Source organism: Toxotes jaculatrix, chromosome 17, assembly GCF_017976425.1.
Source record: "Toxotes jaculatrix isolate fToxJac2 chromosome 17, fToxJac2.pri, whole genome shotgun sequence".
NCBI lineage: Eukaryota > Metazoa > Chordata > Actinopteri > Toxotidae > Toxotes > Toxotes jaculatrix.
Window position 1 is genome coordinate 4,770,038 of NC_054410.1, and position 27,621 is coordinate 4,797,658.

Genomic DNA, 27,621 nt, shown 5'->3' on the forward strand with positions numbered 1-27,621 from the left:
ATATTGCTTAAATAACCCACGTGGCTCATGGGTTTCTGTTTAAACTGATCTATTAGTTTGACTACAAAGTTGTAAAATCTCTTTTTCAAGCCTAATAACGTTTGCCACCGGCAGCTATTATGTGTGACACGTTACAGACAATAACACAATAAATCTCCCACGGTTTGCTAATACAATCACAAACTCTTGTGAATTTTAATGGCACTTTTGTCAATAATACCTCTCGATAACTTGTTTGTAACTCAGTCCACAGTACAGAAGAGTGAGAAAAAAAATGCAAGGTAACAATGTTCATTCGAGCTTTTATAGTTTCCTCGTTGCTACAGTGAACGTGTTGCTGGTGTAAGGCTACTCATGGATCCAGTCTGAAGAGGCTCCGCTTTTACTGACCTGTTGATCCTGCGATCAGTAACACAAAGCTCCCAAATAACGGTTTTAAACCAGACGTTTTTTTTCTCATGACACAGAACTTTATGTGAAAAAGTCTCGAGTTCTCTCCCAAAACTGAGGCATCTCATCCCCTTTCCCGAGACGTGTCCAGTCTCCGGCAGAGGATCAGTAACTGTTCTCATGACCTGCTAAAATGTAGAGGTTGCTCAGGGCCGTGGGGTTGTCCGTGGGTCGGCTCTCCAAAACCACCACCCTGCAAAAGAAACAACGCAACAACAGCAGTTAGAACATTACACAGGAAAATTAAATGAAGGTCAATATTTTCAAAGACCATCATGTGGTACGAACAGCATGTATTGAATCACTGGGTAAAATGAGTGGAAACCAGTGGATCTCTAGAAGCTAAAAAAACCTGAAGAAAATATTGTTAAATTATGTTAATTTGCACATTTTGAAGATTTGAGTGACTGCATTATATACCAATAAATCTCAATAACAAGTCAGTTGGTCAACTCCTGCCACCAGCAGCTTATTGTCAGGGTGACTGATGGGAAAACTGCTAATGATTTAACTGCACTGACAACAACAAGGCTCGTAGCGTCATGTTGATGGGATCGGTGTTCTCGGAGGACAGTGTGGTGACAGAGTCGTGCATGTTAAATGGCACGTTAAGCGACAGTCTGACGAGTGGGTGCATCTTCAGATGGCATTCGTCTCGTGGCCGTGACAGGTGAGCAGGGAAGCTACAGTCCATACTGTCTGTTCCATCAGATGAAATTACAGAGGCATGGAGAGACACTCAAACCAAGCTGGCAGTGCCTGGGCGGCGGTGAATAAAACATGGGGGGGTAGAGATGAAGGGGGGAGGGGGGGTGGGACTGAGAGACGCCTCGCTCCGGTGCCACAGGCAGGGCGGCTCCATCAGGAGTCATCACTGACTGAGCTAAATCACATCCTGCTGAAACCAACCATCACAACATCAGCCAACAGCTGAAATGATTAATCGATAAGTGGACTGGCAGAAAATTCACCATCAACTATGTTCATGGTCGACAGAATGTCAGTTTTCAAACAAACACGTGGATTTACTGTTTTTTCTGTTTTATATGATTGTAAATGAGATCTCTTTAGGCTCTGGATCACTGGATGGACTAAACAAGCTTTTTGAAAAGGTCACTTTGGTTTTCTGGGAACTTTTTTCACTACTTTTTAACATTTCACAGAATAAAAAAAAAAATGCTGCTAGCAGCCCTAAAGCAGTCTGTGCAGGAGTAAAGTTGCTGTGTTAACTGCACACTTTTAATAATAATAATTTGCAAACAACGGTGCCACTAAAGCACAGGGACAGAAACAGATTGAGACAGTTAGGTTGGAGGTAGGATGAAAACAGAGCGGGGAGGTCAGGTGGAGGCAGAGGCACCAGCACAGTGAGAGATCTATCAGAGGCAGCAGGAGATGAGAGCTGAACGCAGGAGGAGAGCATACTGTTTGCCGGTTTCCAGGTAATGGGAAAAACACAAAGACCTGAGGGAGGACTGCCATATTCATGAGCGTGTGGTTTAATGGAAATAATGGGGCTGATAAAATTATACCAACAGCAGTGCCGCTGAAAAGACCGATAAACAAAACAAGTGAGGAGATAAAAAGAGATTTAAAATACAATTCAGTTTGGTTCCTCTTTTCTTCTTTAAGGTGAAGTTTTTTAGGTCCTTTGAGATTTTTTGTGGTACGTGCTCCTCGACTCGTTGCACGTGATCACTCGTGTGTGCACTGATGTGACTAAAGATGGAAATATCTCTGCACCAACCTGTCAGATCCGAGGAGACGGAAGACTCTGCTTGGATCAGAAATCTCCTGGGTCACCTATGAAGGAAAAAACACAACCACTTTAAAGTGACAGGTTTTTTTTTTGGGTGCATATTAAGTATGTGTGGTGCTGAAAAGCATGAATAACGCAAAGCACTTTACACTTCAACAGAGACATGCATGCAAACCTTCAGCCCGTCTTAAATTGCTGTTTGCTTTTATTTACCTTTTATGTTAAATAACACTTCACAGCCAAAACAAGGGACTTGTATGCTCACACAGTTCAGATCATTGAAGTTTATTCAAACTATACAAGACAGCCATGTCTTCAACAACGCTGACAAAAAGAAAAGCCAGCATTACGAGCTGCAGATTGATAGAAGGATGTGGGCAACTCGGTCCACTTCCTCTGAACCAAAGTTCAGTTTTTTTATAAAACAGCACAACTTTAAAGACGAAACCACAACATGCAAAATACTACTCCAGAGATACTAAAACATGCTGTTTTATAACAAATCTTCTGACAGCAGCCCATGGGAATTCAAATCCTGCAACTTAATAAACATTACTGATAAAAAACCTTTAATAATATCACAACACATTAACATAGGTTTAGTTGTTGTTTAGTGTCACTGTTTATTAAAAAGACTTGGCAAAGTGAGTGTTTTAATTTTGGCCTGTTGTGGCTTTAACAACTAAACGTGTACATGCTTTTTAACAGACTGTGGGTGAGTGCTGTCTCCAGGGACTCGGCGTCTCTGTGTACGCTCCTGGAGCTTACCTGTTCCAGTCACAAGATGTAGCCTGACACTTTGCAGTGAAAAAGACAAGGGCCCCTTCAAAACACACTCCTATGTGTTGACATGACATGAAAACTTGTCGACAGATGCGAGATAGTCGGCGGGTGACACCTGCTAGGTGTAAGTCCTTGGCCTTGGGGGAGATCTGATCTGTTTAAGTCTAAACGAGAACAAGGTCTCGGGTGTTCAGAGGAGCACCCACCGAGGCAACCACGGATCAGCAGGCACTGCCCCCTTGAATGCCTTCGCTTTTGAGGGGAATCATAACGAGACAAAGGCTGAATTATTTAGTGCTGCTCCCTGTTGTGTGACGGGCTTCGTTTATGATTGAGCATGAATTTTGCATGGCTGCTGACATTTCAAAAATCCTTGCTATGGGCGAACTGTCAAGCTGGGCTGGGCACAGGCCCAGCAAACAGACCTTCGGTTTCGTCTGAGTGCTGCGGGACCACGTCTGACACGGCGAGCTTTCAAAAGCGTGGCCCCTGCTGCCGTATCACTTTTCATAAAAACAGAATGCTTCACCTCCCGGCGATCTCTTGAACTTTTATTGTGCTGCTGAGCGCGACTCGTGATCAGGTTAACCTGGGATCCCTCCGTAAAAGGTGGACAAATTCATTACCTCGGCCTGACACAAAGACACTTTGTCTGGCTCCACCTGAAGGCTAATCCCCTACAGCATGTAGCCACGCACATAAACGGACAGCACTCTGGGTCTTTGTGGACGAGAGCCTGAGGTGTTTCTTCACGTGCAGAACAAAGACGCTTGTCTTCGCAGAGGTGACACAAACAGAGTTTCTACTCTGAAGCTTTACGATTCTGTATTTAAATGTAAGAATAAATAACAATAAAACATTTACAGCCAGTGTTGATATAACAAGCTTTTACCCAGGTGTAGTGGTGTACGGTATTTTACCTCATTGGACTTGAAGCTCTTTCCCTGCATGCCATGTTTCCAGAAGGCCAGGACACTGTCCTGAAGGCACACTGTTACAACAGAGAGTCAAGAAGCCACGTGTTAGTGCACAAGGAAACAAAACAGAGAGATTCCAGTTAAACAATTCTCCACACCCAACATTTCATGTACTTCTTTTACTTTACACAGATGCTAAAGTGAGTGAAGCTTACCAACAGATCCGATGCAGAAGTCAAAGCTGAGCTCCGATGCCAGCTTCTTGTTAGACTTCAGTCTGCCCTGGAGATTCACAATCTTCAAATTTTCTGCAGAATAAAAAAATTTGAAAGGCCGTTAGAACAAACCAACTCAGATCAAAAACTGTTTTGTATGGATTTTACAGGTAGAAACTGTTGAAAAGAGGCTGCACGTACGGTCCAAACACACCAACACCGTGTCTCTCTCCAGCTGGGTGACGTGGATTGCATCCACCTGTTGATTACCTGTGGCAAGGGAAGGAAACTGTAACAATCCTGTTCTCTAACATCTCCAGATACACACCATGTACTTCATTACTGCTTTTAGAATTAAACACTGTAAATTAGTTTACCTACTTTTTAGAAGCCTGTTTCTGTTAGGAAGGACGTTTTTGTGGTTTATGTGCCACAGAAACAACAGCAAAGTATTTTAGGTCTCAGCGGCTGAGAGTAAACAGACGGCCATGTCAGAATATGTTGCGCCTGGTTGTTCAAACCACACAAAAGCCTTCCAGGGGTATGATGTATTTCACACAATATAAGTGTCAGAACAACATAGGCGGTGGTGCATTGCACGTTATTAGGGTTACAGCAAATAGAAGAACTGGCTTCTGCAGAAGTCGTAATTCATCCACTTCCTAATACAACAATATGTCCTTGTGTTGGTCCCATGACGTTCACCTCTATGTCAGAGTATATTTCCTTGTCTGACTTACTTGTTCCCATCTCTGTGAACCAGGAGGAGCAGGAGTTGAGGTTGATAGTCTCGAAGCGGACCACCTGGCCCGGCTCTGTGCCCTGGCTGATCGCCACGCACACCAGAGGATACTCCTGCTCTGGGACCACCAGCATCTCAAACACCTTCAGTGGGCTGGGAAGTGGGAAGTCAAAATGCTGTCGTGGGAGGACAGAGCAAGATGGACAGACATTTTTAGGTTATTCAAGTTATCCTGATCCAAATTTCTTTGCATGGCTTGATTTGAAAATAAAACTACAGACAGGCTCCAGGACAGTTTTGCAGAAAAAAAATAGTCCTTCTAAGGAAATATGTGGGGACAAAGTAACATGTTGGACCAGAAAGAAAATAGTGAACTGACCTTGATAAGCATAAACCTCTGCATTGGCTCATACCACTGCAGCAGGACAATCCCAGACTGCAGCGCTCCACACAGGTACTTGTGGCCTGTGTACGGGTTTCTCACTATGAAATACAATAGATGGGAAAACAGTTTTAACATCTGCGGTTAGACTGAGCTAAATAGATCCTCTTCAACACTTTATATCATGATTTCATGGTTTAAAAGACTCGAGAAATTAATGGAAAATCTGAAGAATTCGGTTTATTCAAAACCTCTCCCACATTAATGCATAATAAGAAAGCTGTAATGATTCACAGGACAAAAATGTTTCAGCAACTTAAAGGAGGACATGACTATACGGAGATGCTTCTTGTGTATTGACACAGTTTAATATGTAATGAAAGGATGAGTAAATAAAACTAAGTGGTTGGGCAGGGAAAGGTCACTCACCGATGCAGCACTTGTGACAGCCCTTTGTGTCGGGGATCTTAGTTGTCAAGGCAAACCTCCTGAGGAGAGAAAACAGTCAAACTGTTGTGACCACAGTCTTAAAAGAGCTGATGACGTCAAGAATTAGGGAAGTTGGCCAGTAGTTCTCCTTTTTCTCTACAACCGCAGTCATTTGTCATGATAGTTGACAGCAAAGAACAAAAAGGCAGCACAGCATGAGTGAATCGCCTTATCACAAAAGTGACAGGAGTGTCGCTGAAAAGTATTAGAGGGTTTTTATACAGGAGACAAGATACTGAACAAAAAGGCCTACTTGTCTCACCTGGGTAAAATTTTGTCTGGGAAACGATGAGTCTGGAACTGAGCAGCCAGGCCGGGCTTCTTCAGCTGCTCAAACAGGCCGATGAGATTGTGGGAATACAGCTGGAAGGTTTTCCCTAGAGCAGAAAGCAGCATATTAAATCATGAGCCTCATGGGCAAAAACAGCGAGTAATGTATTAGTGATCAAAGTACTAAATATGACAAACAAGAATTTAGACATAACATTTTCTTCACATTTGAAATATTCTGAACAAAATTTCTACATTTTATCAACAACTTCTGTATGCCATGAAGCAGCTTCCACATGTAGAAAGGTTAGGTGTGGACAGAGGTAAAAAAAAAAAAGAAGTGTGATGATGATGTGAAGCATGATTACCTTCTGATGAAGTCAGTTAGTAGAATATCAAATCAAGCCAGGCGAGAGGGGGATGGACAGTGTCCAAGGGAAGAGGAGAAGAGAACAGAGGTTTAGTATACCAAGGGGCAAACTGCTGAAGGTAAAACCGAAAGTAGACCTCACACTTTGTAATCCCATCCTCAACTGTTAAGCCGAGAAAAGGTTTCGGTCCTTACGAACGGAGACAGTTTGGTTTCATGTTATAAATGATTTGAGTTTTCTGACAGCAAACAGCCTTTCTGTTTTATTACTATACGAAACAAACTATGCTTGCGTTTGCAGCGTGCACACACTGTAACCCACGGAGATCAATGTATGAGCAGCAGAAGAACAGGGAGTAAAGTCAGACGTGTCACTCATGAGTCACTGTGCTTACAAGGACACGGCACTTATAGAGGCTTTCTGATGCCAAACAAAAGAAACAGTTATTTCGGGGCTGCAGATATGGAGTGACTGTGTTGCCCTCAGGGGCAGTCAGATAAAACAGGACAAAGAAGCAGCAGGTTGTGACAGTGGCCAGTGAAGCAGGAGGCTGCGATAAGTCCATTACTTACCAGATAAAGACATCAGGTTGTTGTTGATAACGTACAGCCATGTACACTTCCGTGGGAAGAGCTAAACAGGGAGTTAAACAAAGATGGCACAATCACCATATAGCTGCAGTTTGGTTGTCAATGGAGGGAGTAAAAGGTGGAGAAAGAACACTGATTCGTTTATTAAATGTTTCCGAAACCCTTCCCCCGAGTTGTCCAATGACATTTTAGCAACCGTACCTACAACACTCTACTGCTCTTTACTGCATTCTGGGAAGTTTACACTCCAGCAACCGTAGCAAAGTTACCTGAGACTGGGTTACGTTTGCTAAACATGCTGGTCCTCATCCTGAAAGTCTTTTCTCTAGTTAATATTTGTAAATACAAACAACTGTGAAAGCTAAGCAGCCAAAAAAGATTAAATTAAAAAGAAATAGCAGCCTGAACTTACATTTAAGACTCCTCATTACATTTTTTATTATATTATTACATTTCTACTACCAACTCTACATGGAAATACAAGAATAATGCGTCTTTATTTAGGTACGGTAATCTCTATGGATCATCACCTGGTGATCCAGCTAACTTTCTGGGACGCGGAGCTTCGGTCTTTAGTCTTTTGGCACAATATAACGTACGTAACCAGATCATCGTATTAAAAAGACAGTGCTTTCATCCAAGTCATGGAGATAAAGTTAACTTCATTAGAAGCCTATTTACGGCTGACACTGCAGCCAGAAAATTTTACGGTCGTTGGCTAGAAATGAAAGTCTGCTTCTGTCGACCTCTGTCTGAAATCAAGGACTCATTATTTAAAAAATTAAGTTTTGAGTGGTAAATCTGCCACTTTTACAAATGTAAACTACATATGTGTGTGAGCTTGACAGGTGTAGTAAAAATAAGTCTGGGGAGCACATACAGTATATACACCCCAAATACAATTTGATGCGGATAAACAGTAAGTAACCTTTTTAACAAATACTAGTTCTGATCATTGATTTTAGATTGATTTAGTTGACGTTACCTGCTCCATTGTGGCTTCATGCAGCTCGTTAAGATTCAGCGTGTAGATGCCATCCTCCGTCCCGAAGATTAGATACTGATCTGGAAGAAAAAAAAGAAAAAGACATTTTGCCTTTAATATAACTTGTTAATCCTGTGTGTCTGTGTATGGTGTTCACTGGATGAAGCTGCACCTTTGGTGTCTGGATGAATCCATGACGTGGCACAGTTGATCTTCAGTGGACAGCCATCAAACACTTTAGAGAAACAGGCTCCCATCTGCAATGAAAAGCAACGCAGCTCAAAAACAGACAGTCTCTGGATCAGTGAAGCGCTTAAATGTCAGCCAGGGTTTAATGAGCTGGAGCTGGAGCAGAGCAGAGCAGAGGCAACCACAAAGGAGAACGCTCCGCCGACTCCAAATATCTACAGAATGTACAGAAGCATTTCAGACAAGAGTTTAATAACAGTGCCCGTGAAACCAGGCCAGCAGGGACGAGTGAAGACTGTGAGGGACAATGCAGATGATTCACTCACCAGTACTTTGGGAGTGGGTGGCAGGCCGTTGATAGCTGGTTTCTAAGGAGGAGCAGAAGAAACATAAAAAAAAACATAAGTTAATGTAGATGCAGAGCACAGGCAAGGCAGCAACAATTATTTTAAATTTAGCCGCCTAATTTAGTTTCAGCCTCAACAATGATCCAAACAGCAAACAATACAGACGTTTTTTTTTTTTTAGTGCGTTCTGTCAAAGTGAATTAAACGTTCAGCATGAGTGGATGCCAGATTTCCCAACCATCTGTGCTTGGATGTTACAAAGGAAAAAACTCATATTTGAGGTTTCAGTGTAAGATCAGCTAGCTGTCCGGAGACATTCCTCAGATGAAATATAGGTTCTAACATCAAAGATGACGTTTTCATCCTAAAACCCAACGAAACTAAAACTGTCTTGACTGAAATCCATATTGTGAACGCGATTTATTTTGTGAAATATCTTTAAACTCACAGGGAATTCCTTTTTCTCTTTTCGGTGGTGCTGGTTGGGTGGTGGCTTGGGACTGCCTCCATTCACACTCTCGTCCGAATCGTTATCTGTCACGAGAGAAGCGGGCAGATTATTAAAATTATATCTGTAGCACAGCTATTAATTATACTGTCAAACACGCAGAATCTATATCCAAAGACCCAGACACATCCATATCAGGCTCTCTTACCTTTACATTCAGATTTACTGAGAGCTTATAAAAAATAAAATAAGTGCTCATTAAGAGACCCCTTTGATTTAAAAAGTCAGACACTAATGGAAGATGTGAACGGGTAATTGCACATGCATACACATGTGTTCAGACACTGAAAGTTAGAAAAGAAAAGCTGAGACTCACCAGGATCAGAGGCATGAGACAAAAGGCCAGGGCTGCTGACGCTGACAGAGAGGAAATCTGGAGACGAGTGCTCCACCTTGTTGCCCTGCTCAGGTGTGCTCTGTCTGCGAGCCACCTGGCTGGGTCCGTTCTCCGAGTTAGGAAACCTCCGCACTGTCAGAGACCTCTCGTCGTTAAGGCCAGGCTCATCTGACGAACTGTTTAATCGTGGCTGAAAATATGTGAAAACAATTTGGTCTTCATTCAATGCTACGTACGTACATTTCTAACATGGATACCAATTTCAAAAATGTAAATAGTTAAAAATATTTGATAGTTTTGGGTCTCACCTTCGGAGGCAGAGGAGGAGGAACCCCTGGCTTGAGAGTCGACCTGAAACGGAGGCATTTTTTTTTTTTTTAGAAAGATGTAAACTACAGCTATGAACATGTTGTGTCTTTGTGATGAAATTTGAATCTATTAATATCACACACAGCTCTACTTCTTCAAAGGCATCTTCAAGATGGGTGATGTGTCCCCTGCAGGAAACAAACAAAGTCATCAGGGTGGAAAATAAGACCCATCAGAGCTCAGGAGGGATGTTAGTGGTGTAAATGTTTATGTAAAATCCTTCCTTAGAGATAAACAGAGCATGACTCTAAGGAGAAGAAGGGGTTGCATCTGTTCTATTACTGAACCCTAAGTGAAAATCACGGGATGGAAAACCACTATTAAAGGCGCTATCTATCTTAACACAAGACAGTCAAATATCTCTGAAGTCCATCGTTACTCGGTTTACTTTGACATCTGCTTGAAAAAGCAAAGCTGGGACCAAAACCAAAGTCTGCGGACAGCTTTCAGAATCTTAAATGTCGTCTCTTTTGTAAGTAATCCATTGCCACCTATCAGTGGCACACAGGTGATTGTGCAGTCTTATGTTTGAGGGGTTGTCTGCACAAACTGTAGGTTTTATTTAAATCCTACAGGCTGATATTAAAGTATTTTCCTGTCTATTTCTACGTCGCACCATCCTATCTGCCTTCCAACCTCAGATTTTCACACGTGGTGAATGGAGGGTTGTCAGGGAGGGTGATTTGTGAACACGGCAGGTGCTAAACCTCACGGCAAAAAAATGGTGGTGACCAAACGAAGGGTGGGGTGGATGGCGTACAGTACTAGCAGAACACACAGTGTTAGTGTTACCGTTGGAACAATTCATCCTCAACGCTTTTGAGAAGGCTCCTTCGAGGGGACAAGACGAGAGAGGGAGACCGATAGTCAAAAGAGGACAGAGAGAAGTGGAAGGAGAGAAAAAAAACAGTCAAAGCACATGGACAAGTGAGAAGGGGCTTAAAGGCCAAAGTGACATTTCAAACTGCAGATGGGGAGAGTGAGTTCATGCACAGACACAGGTGAGCCTCAGAGAGTACGCAGGTTAAAGTGAGAGACAGTGAGGAGCATCCATGAAGTTATTTACAATCAGTGTTAACAGTGGATATTACAGTGAGGAAATAATGGCTGACTATCCAAAGACTAACATGTCTCAGGGGCCTTTCTTTTTCATTTGATGTCTTGGGTCCTTGAACTATACTTTGTCACTCAACACTATTCGGTGATCATACTGGAAATCCCTGAATTTGGGGTCTTTAAAATGAGTGAAATAAAAACAGACACTTTAACCACTCGTTTGTCTCCGCTCTCTAAATAAATCTCCAGAGAGGCATCTGTCTATTAAATAAGCCAGGTAAAAAGGGAGAGTGAAAGAGAGAGAGAGAATGGGGTGTAAATAGGAGCAGTTCCCATGACAACAGTTTCCATGGATTACCTGGTTGTTATTCCTCCCTCTGCAAACGGACTCCAGGGGGAAGGGAAGTCATTATCTTTACTCACATCCTGTGGAAAGGCACACATGCACAAAAATAGAAATGTCAGATACCTGCATTCTTTAATTTGTGAATACAGATTTTCTTTTTGTAGATAAAGGAAAAGAATCAGAGCAGAAACAGAAAGTAGCACTTGAATACTAGTACTAATTAAAATGAGCACAGTCATCACCATTTCAGAATGAGCCTCAGTTTCCTTCCGGAGTGGTGGTTCAAACTGGAGCTTGTCGACTGCAAATGACAAAAATTGTGTTCAGTCTTTTATTTATTTATTTATTTTTTCTTTCCTTACCCACATCTTTGGCACTAGAGGGCATCAGTATGCAACACTTCAGGACACACAAAGCCTGGGAAGTAGTACCAGGAACCTTGGAAAACACTCCTGAGTCCATTCTTAGAACAAAATCACGAGTAAGAATAAACCAAAAGAAGATCAACTAATTCCATTGCAACACATCTGTCAAAACACCACAAGGACCCTTCGCTGATTTATTGTGCTACTATGTGAATGTTTGGTCTGGAACCTGAAAACCAGTCAGTCACCAAAGACAAACACGGTTTACAACTGACACTAACCAGATCTGTTCACTTTGGGGAAATATTGGTAACAGAAAGAGAATTACAAATAAATCATGGAGCAGATTCCTCTTAGTTTAGGTTTGAGTTCACATTCTGTCAAACAGTTGATCCCACAGTGGAGAGCGGTATAGTGTCCAGTATAAACACGATGTGATCCTGCTGCAATTACGAAGGCGAAAGAAATCAACCGACCTGCCAATAAATACTCCACATAATCAGCTTCTCATTAACAAAGAAACTCTCTATTCGAGAATTTAGACCACTTTTTTTTTTTCCCAGTGTGCTTTTCTGCTTGAGGTATGCTGAGTGTGCTGCAGTATTTAAAAACAGATAACAATGAGGAGGTGAGTCACAAACAGAGTTATGAAACCAACGTCCTGCAAAACATCTGAGAAAGTGGGGTTGAGGAATCAGGCGAGATGCACGAGTCAAACCTAGCTTCCTTGTTAGAATGTGATTAGTCATCTACAGTGTAATTCAGAGAGTCTGACGGGAACTACGTTGTTAATATGACCAAATCTGTAAAACTTACTCAAGCTAAAGCCACAGTAAGTAGCCAGCCCATGCACAGGAACTCACCTTATTAGTGCCACTTAATTCTCAAACACAATGTTTGGTTGTCCGCTACAACATTATCCTACTTCTCAGGAAGTTGCAGGAGTGAGCTAAGGATTTATACAAACACACACTGTCTCACTACTCTGTCACTAACCTGCGTCCCCCCTGTGTCCCTCAGTGAAGCTGGGACTTGAGCATGGCCCTCCTTGGTGTGTCCCATTGTTTGCTTCAAGTAGGAGGGAAAGTCAGATGTAATTGTGAGAAACACAGATGAAACCAAACATGAGGCACATCTGGTGCAAACAATCACAGTACAAACAAGCACAAAACACAATGAAGCACACTGCGTGTCACTACAAACACGTACGATAAGGACACGGCTCACCACTGGACTGTTACTATATTAACCCAAAATGATGAAATGACAACTTCTGCACAACAACTGAAGACAACACAAGCACGCAACAACTTCCCTGAAGGGTTGCAATTCATTGAATACAAATTTGAACAATCTATAAAGCTGCATCTTCTGCCCAATTCAGTACCAACAACTACTGACTGAAAACCAGATTCCTCAAGAAACCTCAGTGACCCTTCAGACAAGCCATTTCACATCATTTAGTCAAAGATGAGGGACAGTTACTTGCTAACACATGCTACACAGAAGCATCATGAACTCTACTACATTCACTTTCTCTTCCGCGAATCCCCGGGATATTTTTATACACACTACCACATGCTGTTTTCTGTTACAGAGCCAGCCAGAGCTGCAGGATTAGCGGGTTGACCATCAGACAAGCATCCGGACCTCTATCGACCTAAACAGGCAGGTTGACTGACACACCGACCAGTGACAGCATGGATTCATGGGAGGGGTTTGGTCTTGGTCTTGGTGATGGGTTGGAGCTTTTTGATCACTTACAGTCTATCTCAGAGCGCGTCCTCTCAGCTCTGGCTTGTTTATTGGTGGAGCGGATGGTGTGTCTGACCGCAGAGAGGGGCTGCAACAAAGAGTGAAAGAAACTTCAAGAGAAGGAACTGGGATTTAACACCAAGAGCAGCACTGACCAAGACAAGTACAGAGTAGGGTAAAGTGTTATCAAATGATTACAACACTGACGCTGCACTGCCTTGAGTCATTTGGCACAATCATGGCATTTATCTTTTGAAATAATGTGAACTTGCACGTCAGGATAAAGCAGATCTGAGAGCTAGTTTGTGTCCTCTGCATCGTCACATTATCATGCATCCCAGATGCTGCTTGTTTGCAACAAGCTCCATTGCTTGCAGTCAATAGCTTTCGTTCAGTTTTTCATTCATCGTCGCCAAGACAGTGCTACTGCTGTCAGGGTGAGAAAAGCAGAATGGTCTTTTAAAAGGAGCTGGTACCACCTCTTTGGCTGCCACACAGATGTCATGTTGAGTCTCGTTGGAATAATAATGTTGAAGGAGAGAATCAAGAAGAGGGGGAAGGGAGATTTCAGGGGGACACGAAAACACACTTCAGCGAAGCTCCCCTTTCATCTTTTTATTTCAGAGTGTGCTGATTTTTATGTCTGTGATTACGGCTTTGTCAGCTGCACAAACTTTCAATTTCCCTGTCCATTTCTCACACATTGCTCCATTATTGTGGGGTATATGTGACGGAATCAGACTTTACCTCGAGGTCATCATCGTCCACCTCACTGTAATGCTGGTGGTTGTCTGGGTTGTTCATCTTATCTAGGAGGTCGACAGCGAGCCTCCTAGTCAACCCCGTCTGGGCCACAAACACATGCTGCGAGGAACAGGACAGAGTGGCAAGCTCTCATAAAACTGGTGCATCTTTTGATAATAGTTTGTATCAGCAGAGTGACATCCCTAACATGACAAACAGGTGCCTGGACTTTTAGCATGGGACTATGCTCAAAATGCACTATGCTCATGATAATAAACATCAGAACTGGGCACCCTGTCTCTCTCTGTCGTCATTGTCAATAAAGCAGAAATGAAAAAAAAAAAAAAAAACAACAGCAGAACTGTATTTATAGCTTGACTGAGGCCTGAAAATGAAAAACAGGTGCTAACTGAACTTTTCCTTCCTCTTAAATGAGCTAAAGCACTTAAGCAGCAATATAATTAAAAAGCTTTTAATAAATAAATATGTTATCACTGAACTTCGAGCAACAACTCGATGCCAGAGTCTGACCATAAGCCAAACTGCTAGAAATTCAGCCAAACCACACAGAAGCTCAAAGGGCCGACTGGGATCCTGCTAGCTTTGGTCAGAATGAAAACTTTGACTTGTTTATCAGGCCTTCAGGCCTGATTGCAAATGGTAATAATTCAAGAAAATAAAATGTTCTACACATAAAACTGCAAAAAGGGAAGAACACAGACATTTCTTTGTTTTGAACAGTTCAATCTTTCAGTCATAAAAATGTCCACCACACAGACAACTATAACAATTAATTACCGATAGAAGTTTTTCTGCCGTGGGCCTCTTCTTTGGGTTCTTTGTCAGAGACACTTTGACAAAGTTATGGAAGGCTGTGGACCTGGAGGGAAAGATAATTTTGTTTTAATCCAATGATCATCACTGCTATTGTCTGTTAATCCCAGAAAAGCACAGTGAATACTCAGCACTCAGCTACTCACCATTTGTTTTTGTCTTTTAGTTTGGGAGGCTGGAAGCTACTCTTTGACATCAAAAACAAGGCCCTGGGGAAGACAAAGAAACAAGCATTAAACTGGAGGTTTAAGGTTTAAAAGGGAAACCACAAATCAGGGAATGAAACCTTCTGAAAACTAAATCTGAAGTGTACTTAGAATGAAACAGGATGACCATTCAAGTAATCAAAAGACGTGATGAAACATCAGAAGGACACAAAAGCAGGAAACAGCCTAAGAATCATTTGAGGAAGCTCTGACTGATCCTTTTGGAGGAAAGTAAAACGTACCTCATCGGGTGTAGGTCAAACATAGGAGGCTGAAGCTCGGCCAGCTCTATGGACGTGATGCCAACGGCCCAGATATCGCACAGCTGGTTGTAGCCGCCGTTCTTCTCCACTGCTGCTACTTCTGGAGCCATCCTGGATAAATTCAGGGCAAGAACTCAGTGACAACTCACCCAGAAATAAAGATGACAGGTTGGCTAGTGAGGCCTCCTTGAAGTGAAAACCAAAACTGATGTTAATAATGAGATACTCTGTTGATCTTTGCAGGAAATCTATGTTTACTTTTCTCCCTTTCACAGTGCGTTTCGAGGCGAGGTCAGTGACAGTGCTGTTAATAATTCAGTGTCCTCAAAAACATTTCAACTGCTGTGGGATTTGAACTTGCACCCTTCAGATGAAGGATCTGTCTAACTGCTAGAACACTGTGTCACCAAAAACTAGATTGTGTTTGATAAAATATGGTGATGCACACAGATGACTCAGATAACTGGAAAATGTTTTAGCATCTGATTAAAAGTATTCGATCAATGCTTCTTTGAATAAAACTAATTCCAAAAGAAAAAAAAAAGGCATGGTTCCTGAATCCATTCAGCTGAGCCTTTAAAAGGCCTAGGCCTAGGCCTGGCTCATTTTGTGAGGGTGACACACTTACCAATAAGGTGTTCCAATGAAGGACTTTCTTTTGGCAATGGTAGCTGTTATTTTGGCAGCAACTCCAAAGTCAGCTGTAACAGGGATTGACAGGGCTTTTCAGATTATGTAATCCACATACAATTCAAAGCTACTGAGGAGTTCGAGTCCTTGAGAATTAGGACGCTAAAGAGCAACTTACCTAACTTCACATCTCCGTTGTCTGTTAGAAGTATGTTGGCACCCTGTGAAAAAACAAACCCCATAAAAGTTTATTCATACACACATAATCATATTTTAGTGCCATGAGACTGACGCCTAAAACACCGAGCTGCAAAACAGGTTCATTACAAAGTGCTAATTATGCGCTAAACTTTCTCAGTAACATGTGGTCTTGTTGAAACATTAGCTGCTCGGGTCTGTTACTGATCTGATTCCAGTAAAGTGACATCAGTAATACGGATTTTTGACAGCCCCATTGACAGTGTTTCTGTTGGCCGAGTCTCTCTGGAGGCATCCTGCGGTGAGAGTAGAGGAAACAGGAAGTGGTCGCTCTGAAGAGCTGAGTAAAGATAATAGGTCCAGCCCTGACCTTCTGTGATAACACATGAAACTGAGGCTCCAGCCTGTGTGCATGCACCAAGCACGATCAACCTCAAAAACAATGCACTAAGTAACACCACTAGTCACATGATTCTGAGCTCGCACCCATCTACTCTTTTCCTGTGACATCAGTTTACACCTCCGCAGCGCTGCTAAATCAGAGAGACATCAGTCCTGTTTAAGGACCTGCGACTGTGTAAGAGCCGAGCAGATGCATTTACAGTGACCTTGATTGTTTTAAGGCTGTGCCACTGCTGCTCTTTTTCGTCACTCCTCCCCTTGTCTTTTTTTTTTCTGCCTCTGTCAAATGTTTTGGGATTTTATTGTTCATCTGTCTGTGCTGGCAACAGGTAAGGTGCCTGTGTGTGGCACATCAGATACTCTGGATAAAATTAAGGTTAAAAGAGAACAAAACAGAAAAGATATAATACCTTGATGTCACGGTGCATCTTGCCCTTGGTGTGCAGATATCCCAAACCCTGTAAAGAAAATAAATGCATTCAGTATGAATTAAACTGAAATGACAAACTCTGAAATGCTCATTCAAAACATTATTCAGAAAGTAAAATTACCTGTATGGTCTCTCTGCAAACATAGGCTATCTGAAGCTCTGACAGAGGTCCAGTTACTATAACACACAGGCAGAGATTGATTTCACATGTGCACAGTATTAAAAACCATTTTATGACTTCATCTAAAAAATAAAGCTCACCATGATAAATGTCCTGCAGAGATCCTCCACCACAGTACTCCATACATATCCAAAGCTTCTCTCGACTGAAGAAAGAAGAGAAAAGGATTATGTTAGGAACTGTCAGCTACCTGGACAGATTCACAGATCTATCAGGCTAAATATTTTCATAGCACCAACATTTGTCAAACATCTCTTGTTGAACAAGTTGAGCTGTACAAATCATCTATCCTTCCTGATATAACTTACCAAAGAAATGCTAACTAAACTTCTCAGTGCAGAGTTATGTGGGGGAAAAAAAAAAATCATGTCAACTGTCGGACAAAAAGCTAAAAATAAGACTAGTGTAAGCATGATAAAACTTCACGATTGCAGCTGTGACAGCTGGGCAGCAGAGGTGATGATACTGTACACTGCCCCAGATTCCCAATCACAACTGTGCTACTTTTCACATCTTTTGGCTCGATGTGGAAATCATTTTAGGTCAGGCAACAGGTCTGAAAGGAAACTCAAACCTCCCCAAATAAAACTGTGGTTCTTCTAATAGAACGGAAATTAGTTTTATACCAATCAATGTGTGGTGGGTTGCTCATTAAGGCTTTACAGTAACCATTTGTTCTTTGTGTGGCGAGACTATATAAGATGTACCTGCTGTGACAAGACATGCATCTCTCTGGACAAACAGCCATATGAAACAGATCAGAGGCTCATATTCCCGTTAAACCTGCTGGAAGTCTGAGGCAGAGGTGGGCAAACCAGTCCCACTTCCTCTCAGATACCAGCCACAAAACACAGGCTCCATTAAAACATGAGAGCTGCATCCTGGCACTGAAGGGCCTGGCGAGCACACGTCGGCACAGTTGAAGACACTGAGTCATACTTTCACACACAGGTGTGACTAAGCAATTAAACACGTCATGTGAGTTTCAGGCAGTAAGTTGTTAGATCCTTTTTACAGTAACATATCACTTCCATAAATGCTAAAATACTTTGAACAGACAGCAAGAGAACACCGAGAATAAAATGACAAAGCAGGACTATTTTCTGCTGGCTCTTACCAGAGGTAGCTCCCAAAGTAGGCCACAATATTGTGGTGCATGCATTCCTTCACCATGAAGATTTCCTGCTGTATGATGGAAAAGTCATCCCCTGGAAACAGAGGGAGAAATCACACAGACACATGGACAAAAAATTATTTTTTTTCATTTTCTGTACGGGGAATTGTTTCATTTCAAATGAGATATTTTCCATTTGGAAACAAACGGCTCACAAAGTGACTGCGGGAATTCAATTAAAATAACTTGGGTTGTGATTTATCTATGAAACTTATGCATTAAAAGTGATGTTTTTGACACTACAACAAATATTGAATTTGAAATGTTGACAAAAATAACCATTTTCATATGATACATAGGCGGAGCACGTTTTAAACACAATCTTTCCATTTGATTTTCTGAACTAGAAAACAGAACAAGGTCTCCCCTTTCTTCCCTCTGACTATATGGTTCAATATTTCATCACTATGTAAATACAGCAGATTATAGACCAGTTAATAACAACCGAAAGAACACGTTGTACTTTAGTTTATGTGGTATAGGCTGATATCCAGGCGGCTTTCCAGTTCAGCAAAGCACTCTAACACATCCGACCAGTAGGAAGTAAGAAGACAAAAATATGTAAGCGCAGCTGCTCCCAATTGTACAGAGACACGGCCCTGGAATACATTAACAGGAGGTTAAGATCTACCAGACTCTGCCAGCTCCAGCGCTCTATCAACAGACTGTCATCATAGGCAACAGTCCAGATTAAGCTCATTTAATGGATACAATCTCTGCCAAAAACATTAAAATCAAAACAGCAGGGCCGCACATTACGTGTGGTGAAAATTACTGTCAACAAACCAATTTTTTCTTTTTTTTTTTTTTCCTGCATCAAGCGTGTCAGCTCCGCACACCAATGCGCCATGTAAACAAGTCTCTTCTGAATTCTGGTATAAAAATCAACTGGTTGTATAACAGTCAAAGTGTCCAGCAAATATTGGCGACTACCTCATGTGTTTTGACCTGCATCTCGCTACAGTACGTAGCTCCGGGCACTGAACCAGGAGGCCAACTAAAAGTGATACAGGGGCAGAAAACATAATAAATGGAGATACCTCCTGAGTGAAGTACACATAGTCAGTCTGTCAGCGAGGGGTTAGTTTCTCTCACGTTAGAGCCTGAATTAACATCTCTGAAATGCCAGCACATGCGTAACTATCTTGCTGATAAACAACAAACCAGTACATTTCCTTATCAGATGTCACATCAGATGTACTATAAAAAAAAACAAAAAAAACCCCCACGTGTCGGTCTGACGTGAAGCTTGGGATGAAACCATTAATATATATATATGACTGTAAACAGCTCGTTTTAAACTTCTACTCAGATCCTGTTTAAGACATTTCTCCCGCTGGCTCAGCACCCTGCCACAACCTACAGTGATTTATTCCAACAAGAAAATTATTTCCATTTTCTTACTCTTGTTACAGATGCTTGACAAGTCTGTAACAAAAACAGCTGAACGATGATCAAGAATGTCAACAGAGGCAATGGTGAGGTGCCAGCATTGCTCAGTTTTCCCTAGTTGCATTCCCTTGTTTATTGTTTTTATGTGGGATAATAAGGATGCAGTGAATGTCTTACAAAAGCTAGTGCCTTACAGATTTAATACACAGCTTTAATCGTGATGAGTGTGAAAATTATTTCCAGCCTCAGTGCGTTTGAGACATTACAAAATACTACGAGCAAGTGGCACAAAGAGGAACTCATTAATTGGGTTACAATTACACATTACTGCATTTTTAATTACAGCGCCATTCGGTGTCATTTCACATTCAAAGGCTTTACTGTTGATCACAGGCGCTTGCAAATGAAATGGTGAGCAAATGGTGCGAGGAGCCACAAAAATTTCAGCAACGCTAATTTCAGTGACATGACTGTGCTTCGTAAAAAAAGAAAAGAAAAAACAAAACAAAAAAAAAACCTAACAAGTCTCCCCACAATCTTCGTCTTCTTGGTGAGTTGAAGCCTGAGAGTGTAGCCACTTCCTCTCAGACTGAGCGCTTCCCTCTGCTATCTGAACACACACATCTTCGCTCAAGGCCTCAAGTTTCAATTTCCATTAGTTTCAGAAGTGCATGCTAAGTGTTGACGATTTTAAAACATTTCAAAAAGTTACTGCCCATCTCCTGATGTGACAGCCTATAGAAAACAAATTGAACGACATGCAGAGTTGAGAGACAGTGTTTCTGACAGTCCAAATGGCTTGCTGCTGAATGTCTAATGAAAACTACCAGGAGGCCGGTGCCAAGTTTTCTGTGACAGCAACAAAAAAGAATTAACTGTCATAAGAAGAAAAGAATCAGAGTTAGATGGCGTGCTAATGTTTAAAAGAAGAGTTTCCCTGAATGGACAGTGAGTGAAAACCAACACTAATTTGATCTTCACTGGTCATTTAGCCTTCAAAATATCAGATTAACCTTCCCTGCTCCCCTCAGAGGGCTCCACCACTCCTGACTCCTTTCTCTCTCTCTCTTTCTCTCCTTTGCTTCATACCGGCGTCATTCATCCTGGTCAAACCTGTTTGATTCTGCGGTCCACCCAAAGCTGTTTACCTCAGGCACAGAAAGGAGTGACTCTTGCAAAAAGGGGGGGTAAAGAAAATAGAGTCCTGCTTAAACAAGATGACCTGGGCTGGGTTAATCCTTGTTTGGCCTCAAAGAAGATACAGCAAATATCAACAGAGCAAATATGAATGGTGTTTTATTTACTGGAAAACCTGCACAGGGTTATGCTGCAAACTGATGTACATGCACGGAAAAACGGGGCAATTTTTGACCGGATGTACTTAAACCTTAACTTGACAGTAGGTCCATTTTCACGGCTTATCTGTTTGATCTTTTCCCTACTCTTCCTTTATCTTTTACCTGTCAAGTTACTAATGATACTCCTTACAAGCCCAGTACTTTATGTGGATTCACTGGCCTGGTAGTGTGGTGTCTTGAGTAAATATATCACCAAGCCACTAACCCAGTGACATTTTCTCCTCCTGGGCTTCACTCCCTGGTTTCTTCAAGTACAAATAAAAAAGAACCAACCAGGTTTCAGGGGTCGTTCCTACAAATGATACTCACTACAAATGCACCATAAATGAGTATGCACCGACAATTCTTAAGAGTCCTGACGGCAAGAGGAACGCATCCCGTCTCCGGTCTTTCTTCCAACTTGCAGCTAAGCCCCCTGATCTCCTCCACACACGAACACACTCTAATCTCCCCTCCTCCTGTATACCAGCAGGATATGTCAAGGCCTTATATTAAAGATCAGGACTTCTGCAGTCTGATCAGATCATAGGGAGTTTACTGACTAAACACTGGGACAAGATGACAACTCAGAAAAACCGCACGTGTAAACTTAGGACAAAAACGTACCATTAGTCCCACAGCCTCTCACTCGCAGCCTTACATCAACAGGGACACAATGAGTGAAAGAGAAAACAAACAGAAGTGAATCTCTTCCTTCACTGACTGGTAATCAGCTGAGTCCTGTCTGGTTGCCGGTGGTACAAAGCCCTCTTCGTAATCCCACTAATCTGGATCGCACTCTGTCACTAGGTCATCACCAGCACAGACCCCAGAGCCGGGCGCTGTCAGAGACGTCCTTCCTCTCCTTCTCCGTGTACACAATCTGAAGTCACGTGTGCTATTTTTGAGGTTTCGATAACATTTTTTCATTTTTTGAAATGACACACTTTTCGCAGACTTTGTTTCATATTTAAAGTGCGTGCAGGGCACTGGCTCCAATGACTCTAACTCGAACTAGCTGCAATAACTATAACTGCAAATAAAGATTCATTTCACATGAAAAATATTTTTAAAAACTGTGAAACAGCCCTGGGTTAAACAACACATAAATATTTGCAGTCGTGCTTTGGCACCGGTCAACGACATTCTTCAGTCTTTTCAGTACTTTTTATTCATCCCATTCGAAAACCCTGGAAAATAAGACTTATTTTCCAGACTTTATTTTTCAGCTCTCACAAATAAAAAAAAACCCAACTGAAAACTGAATGTTTTCCCTTCACAGTGATGAGAAAAACCGAGATAATAAGATGGTCCCGCTTACCTGGTTCCAACTTTATGATCTTCACAGCAGCGAGCTCTCCTGTTTGTATGTTTCGAGCCTGAAAGACACAAAAGCACAACTGTCAGCGAAGCTACAGATAACACAGTACTGTCACTATTATTGCTTTTATTATTCCTATATAAATTGCTTGACTGTTAATTCAAATGGCAAAATGACGATGATGAATTTTCTTTTCTGAATGTTGTCAGACACCATCATGGGATACACAGAATTGTGATGGACATTTTTAGACATTTCAGAGACCAAATGATCGATCAATTAACTGGGAAATTAACTGGGAGAGGAAAGTATTGTTAGCTGGAGCCCTGCTTTCTTTTATATCAATGTAAATGGAACATTTTGGGGTGTGAGACTGTTGGTTAAACAAAAGACGCAGTTTGCTAACGTTATCTTTAGCTCTCAGGACTCGTCTCTGACGTTTTAAACCTTTTTTCCCCTATCAACAGATGAATCGATAATGAAAATATTCTTGACGTGCAGCCCTAAACCATTACATAACATAGTAAGTGTATTTTGAAGCCTACATAGGCATTAAACCAATGACTGTCGTTTGGATGATCCTTTCGCCTCTGTGACAGAATGAAAATATTCAGCCGCAGTGAACGTCAGCACCTCTGTCGGACACATTCAAAATCATAACATTCTCAAGCAGAGATTCGATGACTGGTTACCTCCACTACAACAAAAATCAAACCAAAAGTCCTCTTAAATAAGCATCATCTCCAGAGGTCATCAGGTCATTCGTGGGCTGTGCTAGTCACCAGGGTGAGGCACTGTCTGGTCGCACTATGACTATCAGTGGACCTTTAAATATCTCTGCTGTACATGACTTGTGATTTAGTCAGTCTTCGAGCTGCATATTTCTGTTCCTTCCTGTCACTCTTTTTGTTTCTTCTATGCATTTGTACATTACCAGCTTAACAGTGTGATATTTAATTGTGCCAAGAACCACATCTGAATGTACAGATATACATTTCAAGAAGTATCCATCCTTCGTTGGTGAAATTTCAGCCTCAAAGTAGGTTGCACTGGCTTCCAAATCCAGGTCAAGACGGGATGCTCCCTAATCCGTGACAGTGAAGTGATGAGACGAGAAGCTAAATCAACCGTAAACCATAAAACCCTCCAGCATGGCCACCTTTCAGCACTGGGAATGTGCTGTTGATTCACACATATATAAACAGTAACCCACACAAAGCTTAAACTTGTTCTGCAGCTGATACCACAAATGTACACACACAACATCACGTAACACAAAACAACTTGACAAAATAATATTTTACAAAACAGGGCAGTTATTCTGCTGCGTATGTACCGTACTACAGCACGTTTGTCCAGCTAATGTGGAAGTCTGTGACTCTCCTGCATTAAATTGTGATTAAGTAATGACCACATACTTGCTTACAACCTGCGTTCTCAACGAGCTTCCTGAAGTAGCAAAAGCCAACCTGAGAACTAAACCCAGAAAGAGGAAGTTTTAAGCCGACAGTTCAAATATGTGATGCAGCAGAAAAGACATCTTTAACACCTTTAAACAAACTTTGACTGAAGGACGGAGGACAAGAGTCTGGCATGTAACAAACTTCTAAAGACACAAGATCTGACACGAGATCAATCACCGTGCCGGGCTCAGGGGAAAAACAGGTGTGTCTGATGTCTACATAGATCTAAGGTGACTGCTGTGAAGGTGGAGATATGATATACTCTTCACAATAAGGAAGTAAACATTTCCTTACATCCAACTTTTTATCAACTTCAACAAAGTTCTTGCACGCTCACCGAGGTGTGTAAGATCAAAAACCTGAACATTTATGAGGTTGATATGAGGGACTGACAGGGGAGGATTCTTCAGTTCCTTATTTGATGGCCATTTTGAGATAAACAAAGTCAGAGCAGCCTGCTCATCTACAGTATTGACCAGTCCTAGATGCTGTTAGTGGCCTTTCATCCACAAAATTTTTGTCTGTTAAAAGTAAGGATTTTAGATCATGATGTGCAGTAACATTTAAAAAAAATACTAATTCTTGCCCAAATACCAGCATAAAAGGACATTATAACAATAAACTAAACTGAGAGCCAAGGGTATGACAGTATAATGAAGATAGATGAATTGTTATCACAGTAATAACAAAGAGCTCGAATATGTGACTCTTAAATTAATATAAACACATTTAATAGATCATCCAAAGCGAGGAATGCTGTGCACATTAAAATTCAACAGCAGACCAGGAGGAGGACTTTTCCTAATTTGAGGTGTTTCCGCTGTCACTGTGGCGCAGAACACACCCATAGTGAAACGCATGTTTAGACAGGGGCCTGATCATATTTCAGTCCACTGCAGCCCTCAGCCTGCGAGCTCTGGGAGAATACCAGGCGCAGCATTCCACCGGTGGCCTGTCTGGGGGTGGGGGCTGGCCAGAGAGGCTTTGTATGGAGAGGGACCATGACAGGCAGCCTGAACTATCACACTCTGGATCAGATGGGTCATCTGTTTGTCTGTGGCAGATGGATAAACAAGAAAATTCTCCAGCAAAAAAAAAAACACACCTCACTACAGCCAACAGACAGTGGGAAAAATCCAGATAAATTACCGTGTTTGGCCAGACAGTTTCTGCACAGACATCAGAAAAACACGGATTCATTTTTCTGATATCTCATTACATTTTTGTGCACAGCAGGAGCACGGTGTCTGAATAAAGGATTTACAATCATCCCAGTAACTTTCCTCCAAAACCATATCTTGATACTAATGTTCATAAAGAAATACTGCCTTTGCATTGTAAAGTAATTTATAATTCTTGTAATAGTTTGCTAATTTGAACTTTCTCTGCACCATCTGAACAATTCTGTGTTGCTATGTGACAGAGGTGTATCGTTCCTTTACAACAGAAGTGCTGTATGTCTGTAACAGTCCTGTTTTTTGGCAATTCAGTGCGTTTGTTAGCATCTTGAATCACTGCAAATGCATAAATGTTCTAGTCTGTGAGTGGAGAAAAACTGAGGTGTATAGAAACGACAAGCAGATACAGGCATTCTCTGTTCATTTCTCTGAGCCTGAACAGCCAAACAAGTTCAGGAACTTGTTTCAGTTAAGTGTAATGCAGTGCAACCAGGAAAAGACAACATCTGGGTATCTGACAATATCATCATGCGATATATTTTTGATTCATCTACTGAGAATGCCCATCCAGTTTTTTTTTTTTTTTGTTTTCTATGATAGTAAATTGAATATGTCTGGGTTTTGCGCCTCTTGGGGGACAAAATAAGACATGTGAAGCCTCACCTTGGACTCTGAGAGGTTGTGATAGAGATATTTGCAGCACTCACTGACATTTTATCAAAAAAAAAAAATAAAAAAAACAGATTTATCAGTGATGAAAATAATCATCAGCTGCAACTCTAGCATATCACCCAGTTGGTTTCATGTCACAGTATTGTGTAGTGAATGACAACATGATCCTTAGGTCACTGTATAATCTGGCTATCCGCCAGGTTGTTTCTGTCAATAAGAGTATTTCTGTAGCTGTAAAAACCATGCAGAAAGTGACTCTCATTCAACAGCTACTGTCAAATGTGTTCGCCACATGTTATCTGGACTTATAAAACAAACAACACACTGCCTTAAATTAAAACCAAGGAGTTTATAAGTCATGTGATGGTAAGCCAAGATATCTCCAGCTCTAATGACAGGCTGTGGGAACCAGTAAGTCCACTGTACCTTGTACACGTCTCCATATGTACCACTTCCCACTCTCTGAATGAGCTCAAAATCATGCTGAGGGTTCCTCCTCTGGATTTCGCCGCTTGGCCGGGGAAAGTTATCCATGGTAGCCTGAGCCAAACGATCCTTTACATTTAGTTGGCTCGATCTAATCTGATGCTGGTTTGGTGAAGCGAAGGTCCTGAATATGTGTTGATCACTGCTGCTCAGACGGTCCTTCTCCGTGCCCCATGTCCTGATACAGAGACGTAAGAAAAGTTTTGGTGGAGAGCACTAAGAGACCATAAATGCAAAAATGGGTAACTTAAATGGTAACACAAACATGACACGTTTGTCTGTTTATGTTCTTCAACAATACCACAACAGACAAACTGTGGTTAACTATTTCGGAAATATAGCTATTCTGTCACATACCATGACATCTTTCACACTAACAACTTTGGTATTTATTTACTCTCAAATTAAAGTTGTCTTTTAGGCTCGTTCCGAAGCATATTACAACCCAGAACAACGTTAGCATACGTGTAACGTTAGCATGGACACTGGTCATTCCAGCAAATAGCCAGATCCACGTCTGACACTACTCTGGACGTGGTGAGTTAGGGGCTTAGCATCAAGTCAGCTAATGCTAACTAGCTAACGTTAACTTAGCTTCGCCGCTGGTTCTAACTTCAACCGAGCCTACCTTTTGCAATACTAACACGGCGGACGAGCGCGTCTTGCATTCTGGGTCCTTTCCGGGCTTTTAAGTTGACGGTGGCGTCGAATAATCGCGCAGAAAACGGAAAAGCGAAGCCCCTTTGTTATCGAGGAAACAGTAGTAAACTTCAGTCCGCTGTCGCTGTTCGCTCCGTCTCCTTCAGCGCAGCGGCAGCACAGGCGAGCTCGGTCCTCGCAACAATGCCAGCATTAAGTTCAGCCGTTGACATGTCATTTCCCTCTGTTGGCAGTTTCAGAGAGGCGTCAGAAGGCTCGCATTTGGAAACGACAAACTACATAAACGATGTCAAGTATTTGCTCTTAAATGTTCTCCAAGACAAATAAAATAAAATAAACACCCGAAAAAGCAACAGTCTGTAGCTAATTTCTGAGAAGTCGCAGTTACTGAATTCCGATGCTGCATTCAGGAGCTCCTCGTAAAACCCACACTCTAAGTGAAAAATCCGCACAAAGCGCAATGCCTGGTCCCACAGCCACATTTAAACACTAAATAGCGAAATAATTACAACAGCATACATCCTACAATGAAAGTATTTGTTATTAGAAATCGAAATAATTGGTTTGTAGTTTGACAGCAGCAGCATAAGAAGAATAATATAGTACTTTATATTGTATATAGTACTTTATAAGATTGTATGTTTTGCAAGAAAAGCCTTAATCTTTAAAGCAAATAGTATCTAAAGTTGTCACTGACCTTTTTAAACTGAAGGTAAAAATCTTTATATCCTGGATTTCTGAGCGCCCTCCTCAAGTCGTTGGTTCCACTATTTCTGGCACTGCTACACCACTGCCGGTTTCATAAATAAGCATGTTGTTACTTTG

General features: G+C 41.7%; 1 protein-coding gene across 4 annotated transcripts; it reads right to left on the bottom strand.

The window, feature by feature from the left end:
• Positions 1-425: 425 nt before the first annotated feature.
• On the bottom strand, positions 426-27,188 carry map4k5 (mitogen-activated protein kinase kinase kinase kinase 5). 4 transcript variants are annotated; one of them, XM_041060008.1, is made up of 35 exons: positions 26,765-27,188; positions 26,077-26,314; positions 22,338-22,395; positions 18,231-18,321; positions 17,194-17,258; positions 17,054-17,109; positions 16,913-16,960; positions 16,081-16,123; positions 15,901-15,973; positions 15,252-15,383; positions 14,950-15,012; positions 14,768-14,849; positions 13,973-14,089; positions 13,235-13,313; positions 12,467-12,538; positions 11,348-11,406; positions 11,118-11,185; positions 9,787-9,831; positions 9,643-9,685; positions 9,314-9,524; positions 8,938-9,023; positions 8,469-8,510; positions 8,126-8,210; positions 7,954-8,033; positions 6,951-7,011; positions 6,376-6,378; positions 6,000-6,114; positions 5,678-5,736; positions 5,246-5,349; positions 4,865-5,042; positions 4,326-4,394; positions 4,125-4,217; positions 3,913-3,983; positions 2,198-2,253; positions 426-643 (listed from the first exon to the last, which is right to left on the bottom strand). In XM_041060008.1, the coding sequence occupies exons 2-35, from the start codon at positions 26,182-26,184 to the stop codon at positions 556-558; spliced, it is 2,703 nt and encodes a 900-aa protein (XP_040915942.1). In that variant the 5' UTR covers positions 26,185-26,314; positions 26,765-27,188; the 3' UTR covers positions 426-555. The 4 variants fall into 4 exon arrangements, with proteins under 4 accessions (XP_040915942.1, XP_040915945.1, XP_040915944.1 ...); XM_041060011.1 differs by lacking the exon at positions 12,467-12,538; XM_041060010.1 differs by lacking the exon at positions 6,376-6,378.
• Between the last annotated feature and the right edge of the window lie 433 nt (positions 27,189-27,621).